This window comes from Aplidium turbinatum, chromosome 11 (genome assembly GCF_918807975.1).
Source record: "Aplidium turbinatum chromosome 11, kaAplTurb1.1, whole genome shotgun sequence".
NCBI classification, from domain to species: domain Eukaryota; kingdom Metazoa; phylum Chordata; class Ascidiacea; order Aplousobranchia; family Polyclinidae; genus Aplidium; species Aplidium turbinatum.
In genome coordinates, this window is record NC_137482.1 from 3,004,299 (window position 1) to 3,016,030 (window position 11,732).

Consider the following 11,732-nt stretch of genomic DNA (forward strand, 5'->3'; position numbering starts at 1 on the left):
CAAATCTCAAGAAGGAAATTGGCACAGCCTCGGGCAAACCAATAACCGCACGCAATAACTTCGGAAAAGCGTAATGTCGGTGTTGTTTTTTCTTTATTGCTGGGTCATTTGCAGCAAACCGCCAACGCATTAGGCTTCTCAAAACAATATTACGTCATGAAAATATTTTGCATTCTTGCTGCCATGCTTCAGGAAATAAATAGGGGAATGCCCCAGGACACTTTAGAGATTTCTTTTAAGCTCCTAATCTTTCTCCACATCGAAGAACAGGATGTAGGCTTGAACAATAAACATTGCATTGCAAAAAAACGAAATAGGTCAAAAAAGTATCAGATTCAACAAATCAAATTAGTTCTTTCTTACATTGACTCAACGTCTGTTGACGCAAGGTATGTTTATTTCAGCATCATCAACACTTTTTTGTAGTTTTAACAAAACCCATAAATTTAATACTGAAAAGTTTGGGTGTTCATCAGGACAATTATCGTTTCTAGCACTAGTTGCTACGTTCATCTGATGTCAGTGAAGCAATAAACCATCTTGTTTGTTGTTAATTTTACTTTCAATTTCATCAGATGAACGTAGCAACTAGTGCTAGAAACCCATAAATTTAGTCAACACTTCACTACCCATTTTATAACTTTCTACACTACTGTAATTCGGCTTTTGCCAGAGTTTATAATAGGTTCGCTTCTTTCAAGTGGCAGGAGCGAAGTCCCTGAATATATCATATTTCAGCAATCAGCACTCTCCCTTCCGAAATATTTTTAATAAACATTTCACACTCTGAATACGGTACTAAAAAGTTTGGGTGTTCATCAGGACAATTTTGTAGCACTAGCTGCAACGTTCATCTGATGAGATTGAAAATCCCTGGATTGAAAGTAAAAGCATATTCGTACAACTCATAAAAAAATATATTCGCTCTGAAAATGCGCATTGTTATGGTGCGCGAAACGTCAGTGAAGCAATAAACCATCCTGTTTATTGTTGCTTTTACTTTCAATCTCATCAGATAAACGTTGCAACTAGTGCTACACACGATTTCACACTCTGTTATAGCATCATTTGACAAAGTTTTACTATCGGTTTAGACTGAAAGTGCTCTCTGAATGTGCCGTTTCAAGGTATTTTTTCAAAATATTCTGGGCCTGACCCCCACGTGGGTGCTCCACCTTCGGTGACTCGCTGCTGGGCTTAGCTACTCACATGAGCAAAAATACTTTTTAGCCCCCGCTAAAATTTTATGCTGGCTACGCCTCTGGAGGTGTCAGGCCCGGATTTAGGGGGAACAGTTGCCCCGGGCCCCCCGACTTTTGAAGGGCTCTCCTATGTGGAAAAAATGTGATTTTGTGTTATTTTTTTCCTTTTGGCCTTTAAAGTTTCTGCAAAATGCTGTGCAGTACTGGACTGATGCTACTGTAGACGTAGAGATGGTTTTTCGCGCCGTAGGCTTGAAAAAAATTTTTGCACGGGGGCCTCCCCGATCTAAAAGTGCCCCGGGCCCCCCATCAGCTAAATCCGGCCCTGGGAGGTGTGGTATCTTTGTTGTCATCATCAGGTTCCTTCCTCTCGTCGAGGGTTGGAAATAATGAAACGCAAAATATTTGTGTTTCGAGATATTCTAATTGCATTTTGTAGTCAAATCCTGCCTTCGGCACGCTCTAACCCACCCCCACGAGTTTTATCGCTTCCCTTGCTCAACCCACCAGGATACGCCACTGGATCTACCGGTCATGTGGCCCACGGCGAATAAACCCAGTTAAATTCTTTCTTATAATCTGTTAGGAATCCTATACTTTTAATTTAAGGCAGATCACGGGCAGATGTTAAATTTCCGAATTTTAGATGACTGAATCGATACTAATTAGTTACTAATAACCACTTGTTTCACTGAAACCAATAATCAATCTGCAAAATCGAGAGTTTTATAAAGACATGTTGTATTTCTCCTCAACAAAGGCTACAAAACAAAAATATAGGCTTCTTTCGGCCTTCCCAAACCAAAAAATGGAAAATTTGTGGCATTTACTGCACAAGGCTTGGTTTGACATCGACCACCATGCAAAATAACAAAAATCAACAAGACGCAGCACAAATCACTGAGAGTTGTGTTTTTGTTTTGTTGATTTGCTTTATTGAACTTTCACATTTGTGTTCACCGACGATCAGAAACTATAACCCAGACAGCAAAATCACTGAGAAAGTAACTCTAAAATCAATGAAAATCCTAAGTTAACTTCATGTTGCACTGCTAGTGAAACGAAATCCATGTTTTCAGTTGTAAAACACAACCAAGTATTTAAAGCCGTGTCTGTGTCTGAAACATGTAAAATTGACGAAACATAACCTTTGTGTACTCAAGGTTAGAGTCGTTCCCACACTTGACACTAAGCATTAGCGGGATGAGAAGACAAAGTTTTCTTTGTACTAAGCCGTCGGCACAAACGATAGTAGGGTGGCAAGTTCCTTTCTCAGCCGCCTTTCCTTCAGCAACTACGTCTATACCCAATTTATTACACCTTAGGTAGAAGCAGGGGCTCCGAGAGGGGGGGGAAGTCGGGCAAGTTTCCCCCCTAGCAAAACAGTGTAAAGGAAAAACGAGTAGTTTTTTGTTTTTGCACTTTTGAGGAGGGCCCATTTTAACTACTAAAATAAAAAAATGTACCAACTCAGAAACAAACAAATTCTTAAATGCAGTGCGTAGTTCCAAGTATTTCTCCATTATTGTAAATGTCACTCCAGATGCTTCTTATCAAGAACAAATCATTTTCGTGTTAATGTAGGCGATGTTGAACAGCTTCAAGAAGTAAAATCTAAAGCTGAAAGGATTTCTGTATCACTGAACGGTTTCAATTATATTGATAGTTTCAACTTGAAAACTGGTGTTGTTTCAGCAAAGCGTGAACTATTTTTGCTTGACAACTGAACCTTAACTTCAAAATCTGCCTTGGCCAGGCATATGAGGTTGTATCCAACACATCTGGGAAACTGGAAGGTGTCAGTCCAAGCACGATTAAAGAATAGTGAACCCTGCATATATTTTGTTTATGTTGTTGCTGCTTAAATCTAGCTGGAGTTCATAGTGTTGCCTACAGCGTTGTTCAAATGTCATATCATTTCTAGAGTAATTGATCAACTGTAAGCTCGTGGCATCCTTAAAGTTATAGCCCAGTCAGAGGAAAAATTCTGAAGTCTAAAGAAAGCTGTCCTGTCATCTTTGCAAAGAAAATTGACTTCGAGAAGATAATCAAGGCATGGCGCAGTAAAACCCAATGCTTTACATTACCCTTTGAAATTAAAGCTCTAAAGACGTTACTTAAATGCATCAAGTTGGAACCAAAAAGACCCTGATCGGAAGCTGAGTCAACGCTAAAGTAGCCTATCACAACTAGCAGTTTTAAATTTGTGACTGCTTTGTATTGTGTGGATTACAGTCCTAAACAAGATTCACTGATGAATTTAATGAAATTAAAGAAAGATGTAATCTAAGTAAGAGAAAGCTGAGAAGAGTAGGCTACTACTATAAGTGCAAGCTAAAGTTGTCTGTAGCAATTATAAAAAGATTTTCTTTTCCTGAGGACAGAACGCTTTTATAACTCCACTTAACTAGCTGAATCATTCAAACGAACTGTAGGGCCTATTCTACAATATACTGCAAAAGATTCGCTAGTTATTGGAATTGACAAATGTATCAACAAACTGAAACATATCGTCGATGAGTTTGAAGTTCCATGAAAATTTCATCTTGTGTCTGATTTGCAGTTGCAGGCATGTGGAACAAATTTAAACCATTTGTACAACAATGACATTTTTCAAGACATTTTGGATGAGTTGGTACTTTTGACAGAAAGCTACACAGCAAACTTCAGCTGCAAACCAGAACGAACCACTACATAATCTCTACACAAGAAAACCATTGATTGCAACTTTGAAATCGATACTAATTAGATACTAATAATCACTTGTTTCATTGAAACCAATAATCAATCTGCAAAATCGAGAGTTTTATAAAGACATGTTGTATTTCACCTCAACAAAGGCTACAAAACAAAAATATAGGCTTCTTTCGGCCTTCCCAAACCAAAAAATAGAAAATTTGTGGCATTTATTGCACAAGGCTTGGTTTGACATCAGCCACCATGCAAAACAAAAATCAACAAAACGCAGCACAAATCACTTGTTGTGGTGATTTGCTTTATTGATAAGAACTTTCACATTTGTGTTCACCGACAAGAAATTATAACCCAGACAGCAAAATCTGTCATTTTTACATTGATTCAACGTCTGCAGAAGTTGAATAAGTGTACAATGACGAATTTTGCTGTCTGGGAATAAGCCACAACCTCATGTAAAATCCTGGTATTACTTCAACACCAAATAGACGTTCTTAAAAACAGTTAGACACACTCATAGTCATTTCAAAGCACGAAATACACTGTGAAAGTGACAATAAAATCAGTGAAAATCCCAAGTTAACGTTAAGCCCTTCATATTGCACTGTTGGTGAAAGGAAATCCATCTTTTCAGTTGTAAACACAACCCGGTATTTAAAGCCGTGTCTAAAACATGTAAAATTGACGAAACATTATTATTGTGTACTCAAGGTTAAGGTCATTCCCACACTTGACACTAAGCATCAGGGGGGTGAGAAGAGAATTCTTTGTACTAAGCCGTTGGTACTAACGAGAGATAGTAGGGTGAGTGACCCGTTCTCTTCTCTCAGCCACCTTTCTTTCAGCAATTACGTCTATACCCAATTTATTACACCTTAGGTAGAAGTGAGCGAATTATTATTAACAACTAGCTTAAGCCAGGAGTCGAACCAGGATCTCGTGATTGGAAAGCGAGCACAATATTCTCCGTGACATTCCAACACATGGGGGTGAATCTCTTCAGTTTTAGGAGGTAAACCATTTGCAACAGCTGACAATGTGTTCTGCTGAGTGAAAAGTTTAGCGACAAAGCCGCTGGTTTTACCGTTCTTATAACGGCCGATTTGAGTAGACTGCATGGGAAATTTGGCAATCTTGTTCGATAAGGGATGAAGTGTGCAGCAAAGGTTAAAAACCGCTGTAACATACGAATAAAAAACCCCATGGTCCCAAAGACAACAAAAAACAAATACGCAACTCAACAGGCCAACGGCCGTTGGGGCATACATAAATTATAATAAGCTTTTTGGTTCCAGAAGCTTCCAGATTTCCATCCGCACCAGCCTTTATCTTGTATTGTCTTTAAGTCATCGGCGCCGGTGTAGTGAGGATCGAGAATCAGAAACATCGTTTCCCCAATTGTCTCGCTGAAGCAGACACCGAGAATAGTATGCGCAAGTACGCCACCACCTGGACAGAGTGTAATTGTTTGAAGTTTTTGAATTAGATGCGTTCGTCGTCGTCGTGTGAGCCTCTGGGGCAGAGGGTCTATCCTTTTACCACCCCAGATTCACGATGTTTTGCGTTAAGTACGTCAGGCAGTTTGCCATTACTGGGGTTTGAACCATTACACATGACCAATTGACCATAGAATTAACAAGGAGGGAAGAGTAACAAAAGCGGCAAGAAAAAAAGTTTGGGTTTCGAAAACTTGAAATTAATATTTCTTGATCACCTCCAAGGGTTAAGGGGACGTGAGGGTTTGTAAAGCCATTAAGACCCCAATCGAACGAAATTACCCTCTCTCGGATTGAACGGAATATAGTGCAGTTAACAACAGCTTTATGGTCTTGAGACGTGGGCGAGTGAATAAGAGCGGCATACTGCACACAGTAGTACAATCTAGGCGAAGGTTCGATTCCCACTCAAGTCGGAGAAGTCCACAATTCCCATCGTTGGAAGTTGGATTCCCGCTCGACACATGGATATACACCACTGATGATCCAAACAAGGGTGAAATTAGAGTAGGAGTCTTCCGTTTTGGTTCGATCGGGCTCTTAATGTTATGTGCAATGATTTACCTTACTGGAGACGATACACTAAAATCACAGTAAGTGAAAATACATGAATTGACCAAAGTACCTATCATGACAGGTGACCCGTGTTTCGTGAAGTGTCGCGATAATTCCCTTCCATGGTTCACAAGGTCAGCCCCTACACTGACGTAGGTGATCTTTGATGTGACGCCGATGTATTCGTTCAGTACGTTGCTGACTTCAATTGATCCGATCCACTTCTTACTGCCTACGAATCCTTTAGGCTTGTCTTTGATTTTAACCAAAATCTGGAAATCACATCGATGAATTACGTTGCCGAAAGTTCCAAGAAAGTAATGCTAATGTGAATTAGAAGACAATATTTTTAAAGCGTTGAAAGCAATACATGTACGCGACACAACGTTATTAAACCTATAGTTAGTTAAGCAGAGCGAAAATTATTCCGCAAGGTCCGGTGAAAAGTTAACTGTTGTACCGCAAACATTCAAACAAAAACCATAAAGTTTTGCGTAAGTTTGACTTGTATTTAAATTCATCATGAACAAATTAAGCAAAATCTTTTCTTTTCTATGTAAACCACAAGAATCTACTACTACTACAAAATATCGTAAAAGCGCAAGTGATCAACTGCAGACAAGCATATCTATGCTTTGCATTGGATTAATACAATTCAGTTACCTGTTGTATTTCCTTGTGCGAGGGAGTACGTAGATCCGTGTACCCCTGATGACGAAACCACGATACCAAGGTCTGTAGCGACCTATACGAGCACCCCCACCCTGCATCATTGCAGTTGTCCTGATTGTAATGGTGGTAGTCGTACTGCCCGTGCACCGTGAAAGTCTAAAAGCAATTAGTTGTTGCTTCAGGCCGCTACAACATAGGACATAAAATGAAACGTCACTAAAATAAGGATTCAACTTTTCTTTTTTTTGTTTGATCTCAGCACAATCAGGAATGAGCCATGTGCAAAGTAATGCAAAATCAACCACAAATTGTCATTGTAATATTTTCTGCGGTTTTACTTGCCGACTGTACTAGTTAATAAATTATTTTATGACAGCAGAACTCAGTTTTCTTTATTACATCACAACTATTCGTCGTTCCGCAACACATGTTACTCTGTTACTGAAATAAATTCTATCATGGTGAAAGGTTTCGTGCAATGAGTGAAAAGTCGAATCAGACTACGACAGGTATCCAAAAAGTTACATTTTTGTCAATACTTAAACCGCAAGAAAACTATACTCCTCAGACAAATTTGCCGTCTGGCAACACGGCATCAACAACACTGATAGATTGATTATTATTATTTTTAGAATCAACATTACCTAAATTGACACAATGTGACATTTTACTGAACGGGAACATTAATTTGATTACATTGCATGTTCCCGAGTGACATAAGTGAAAGTGATTGAGTATTTCTTTGAAAATATACATGAGGCCTACGAACAAACTAAACAATATCAATAAAATATCAAACCTAAAATATAGAAACTAATTCCATGATCCCATCTTAACTTTTTAAACTATACATTTGACTTCCAGTGTGCAAAATTTCCAACTTCTTCTTCGTCGTATGAGCTTTCTTCCGGACTATATGTTTGGGCATGAAGTCATCAGCCACTCGACAGTCTCGCCATCCAGGGCCTTCAGTCCAAGCGCTCCATGTGGTGGTTAATGGATTGGGCAGTCATGGACGACATGGTCTACTGTCTGGTCTGTGGCACCACACTCGCATTCCGGTGAGGGAGCCAGGCCCCATCTGCACATGTCTGAACGAAAGCGACCGACGCCGGTTCGTAGGCGGTTAAACCGGACCCACGCAAGTCTTGCGAGGGACATTCCCGGAGGGTGGGGATCGACGTCGGGTAGGAAATCACGGAGTCGAGAGGTGTTGTTTTGCCACTCCGTGTTCCATGTGTAGTTCCTCCAGTGTGCCGCACTTATTCCAAGATCTTCAACGTTGTTCAGAAGCTGTCGTGCGGCGGGCACAAATGGGCGTCTTGATTTCAGTCGCTGCTGTCCTCCAGGTAGGCGCTGGAATGTACTGTGGAGGAGGTGGTCGGGGTCCAGTGCGCGACGAGCAAGGGAAATCATGGCTCCTTTACGGCGAAGCTCAGCAGGTTGGATGCCTGCAATGATGGGAAGGCAGTCCGTTGGAGTGGAACGCAGGCATCCAGTCACAGTGCGTAGTGCGTCGTTGATGGCGGTGTCAATGTGGCGGGTGTGAGAGCTGCGGCACCACACTGGTGCGCAGTACTCGGCGGTAGAATGGACGAGAGCCAAGGTAGCTGTGCGAAGGGTTTTCGCGTCAGCTCCCCAGCCGGAACCCGCCAGCCGAATTTCCAACTAAGTTTTAGCAATGCAGACGAAATGAAAGCTTTCAATCGTTTACTAAACTATAAGTAATGCTTCTCTATTGTTTAGGCTTAACGCTCAAAAAATTGATTCAATACAAACTAACGTGGCCGTCTGCCATAGTGGGACTCTTTACTCCTATGTGGGGATTCAGTATCAACTTCTGTTTAGTCGCCCCAACAGATAGATAACTTGCAATCGTGCGGCGAAATATCGGCCTTGTGGGAGGTTCCAGGAATGTGTTGTGAAGGACGTCCTGCGTAGAAGTGATTGGTGAAAAACAACTCCAACATTATTCGAGAACCTACGTACATATTCACAACTTGGTTAAAAAGTTGAATTTCAGCCTTCTGAAACTGATATCACAAAAATAAGCACTTTTACAGCTCATATCTTTGCAACTCAAAAATCAAATCTATCAAATCAATGTAAAAAGACCCATTTTCTGTCTAGGGTAGGCTAGTGCCCACCTTCCTGTAATCTGCTAGCTGGTCGTCGGTTTTGTTGGCAGGAAGGCATGCGGAGACGGGGTGGCACCATCCATTCAAGATAAAGTGAAAGTGTTCTGGAATCCCCATGCTTGTAACATTGTAATCATAATTATCGATGACAGATTTCTTCATCAAATGCAGTTGTCGGTGGAGAGATAGCTTCAAGGAGTTGGCAACTCTGTAATGACATAATGAGCCTGAGGGTGAAGAGCGATATTCAAGGAGTGGAGTTGGGACCCATTGTACGATAAACATTTTGAGTTTGGAGTACTGCTTTATCATCCTGCGTTTAATCAGAGCATAATCTTGATCAGTGACGTTCGGTGGCTTAAACTGTTGGGAAAGCAACTTGGAAATATGCTGCAGCAAGGTAGTAGGCACAAAGGGCGTAACTGTCGGGCGAAGCCCGAAGGCAACACTTCCAGCGGGGGGTCTGGGAGGCCTCCACCAAAAATTTTTGAAAAACACTTCCAATTTGGTGCGCTCTGAGAGGATTTCCAAAACAAATCAAAATAAAAATCTGTCAAATTGTGCTTCGCCTATGTCGTGATCATACATCCATTTAATGTTTAGAAGTCATAAACAATCTTAATTTTAACGTTCAGGACCAAAATCCAGTGTTAGACATGGAATAATAGTTGTCTAAATATTTAATTCGTCATGAATGTTCATTCTCAGATATTCAGTTAGGCCTACGCCCTACACTACAAAAACTAACACTTAGGCCTAAACATTACAATCGCAAGCAATTTGTACAAAAAGCTGGATAAGTTTGCCTACTGCGTATAGAAGCTTAACGAACTAAATATTGCATCCGCACCTGAACGTTCATTGACGAAGTAACGTTATATCAACGCTGTAAAAAGGGCAAAGGCATGACTATGAAAGCTAGTAGGCTAAAGTGCATGGCGAGGAAACATCAAAAAACAGCAACAATCTTTTCGCCTTTATGATGCTGTGCTGTGTACCGTGACGAGAGACCATTCTATGACGAGTTAGTCCAGCCATTGTACGCATTGACGTCACTGGGAAAACAACTCTAACCATAACACATCTGATTGGCTAAGCAGCTGGTGATGTTTTGCAAAACGAGTGAGGATTGGATAAAACGAAGGCGTTTTTGTACGTGGGGAAAGCAACTTGGAAAGTTGATTTCCCTGGAGTCTCAGTGATTGTTTCTGACAGGAGCATTTGCGTTAATTGGCATTTATAGGCAAGACATGCGGTTTGGTGAGGACTTAGACTACTCACAAGCGTTACGAGTAATTCTAGTCACGAACACAGTAATTTTCAAGTTAAAATAGACGTGATAAAAATAATAAGTTAAACCTAGAATTCAGTCATTATATTAATATATTTTGCATAGTTTTCGCTTAGGTAAGCACTGCTTTCCTTGCTTTCCCTCACCGATCGTCACTGATCTTGATTAACTGCTTTCCGATGATTTGAAATCTACTTTTCTGAACATTATTTCGGTTTTAAAGTATCATCCGTTAAATCGTGCTATCGGTAATTAACTCGGTCCCAGTATAATCTGATCAACGATCTAGATTTAAATGCTTCATAACCAGAATATAAGAAATGGAAATTCTTTAGATAGAAAGTATGCCCGACCTCACTCTGCAACTACCGTACTAATTAAAATCACGAGAACACAAACTAGTCCATTGTGCTTTTGTTTCCCATTTAAATAAAGCGTTTCATTTCTAGAGTAAAAATCAACAACAAAATGATTTGAACTTTAAAAATTCTGTCTCATTCGAAAAAAGAATTACAACATATATAAGATAACGCAGTATTGTTCTGTATAATCATGATTGCTGTGCATTTATCAAATTCTGGTTACAACTATTATATTGTTATAAATTTTATGAAAAGTATTTTTTTACTCATTATTATATAGTAACAGCAGTGTATAAAAGTGAACCCAATGCCACAACATACCATTTTGTTTTTCACTTTTTGCAACAATATAAACATCATTTGTTTAGATTAGAAGTTAAGTGTAATAGATGTTATTTCAAATTGTTCAATGTTCATGCTATAAACTGTTTTGTCAATAAGAAAAATGTAAAAGTTTTCTTAAAAATTAGTATGTCATCGCTAATTGTTAGCCAAAAACATAAGCAATTTCTTAACAATAACGTAATGGCCACGTGACTTTTAATACTTTAAACTTTCAGAAGCCGTGACCAGGGTCTTCTTAAATGGTTCATCTATAGTGGAGCACCTAAACATCCAAAATGAAGCTTGGGAACAAAACTCAGTCAAGAAACGAATAATGTCATATTTCAAATCTACATTACCTGTTTAAAGGTGTGTTTAACGGGATGAAGCAAAGAGTATTGAAATGGGCTGGCAGTTGATACTTGACTTCATTATGGGCGTTGAACTTAATAATAGGCGATTTTGCTTTGTTTGACGTGGTCATGCACTTCAACATGGTCGCCTGTACGCAACCATTGTGATCTTTCAAAAAGGCACCATCCTCACCTCCAAGCTCTAACAAGCTTTTGATAGTTTTTTGCTTTGAAGAAGTTAAAGACAATATAGCATTTTTTGCAGGAAGGAAAAAGCTTGTATTATCTGGAATAACGTGCTCTTCATCAAACACAAGCTTTGCTGAAATGAAAAGACATAATTGAATATTACAAGACAAAGAAACGTGTAATCTTCAGACAGTTGTCAAACCCGCAACTTGATAAGCACAAAAGTAGCACTTGAAATTTGTCACAGTATAATGTGTAACCATAGTGCAACATAGTATTTTGTGGATGTTTAATAAAATAATTCAGCAACACATTATCTTTCAATGCTGTTTTGATCTTTCAATTAAACAATAACAAATTAAATATGCAATTAAATATGACTTGCTTCTCTGACAAGTTGAGACACTGGGAGATTCCGATCCGACGCAGTCTGGTCAGGTGCATATCGGATCGGAA

General features: G+C 39.6%; 1 protein-coding gene across 1 annotated transcript; it reads right to left on the minus strand.

Moving 5' to 3' along the window:
* Nucleotides 1–4,091: 4,091 nt before the first annotated feature.
* On the minus strand, nucleotides 4,092–11,248 carry LOC145779607 (ufm1-specific protease 2-like). Its single transcript, XM_082591242.1, has 6 exons — nucleotides 11,094–11,248; nucleotides 8,767–8,965; nucleotides 8,403–8,552; nucleotides 6,611–6,775; nucleotides 6,018–6,219; nucleotides 4,092–5,345 (listed from the first exon to the last, which is right to left on the minus strand). The coding sequence occupies exons 1-6, from the start codon at nucleotides 11,228–11,230 to the stop codon at nucleotides 5,134–5,136; spliced, it is 1,065 nt and encodes a 354-aa protein (XP_082447368.1). The 5' UTR covers nucleotides 11,231–11,248; the 3' UTR covers nucleotides 4,092–5,133.
* Nucleotides 11,249–11,732: the final 484 nt, after the last annotated feature.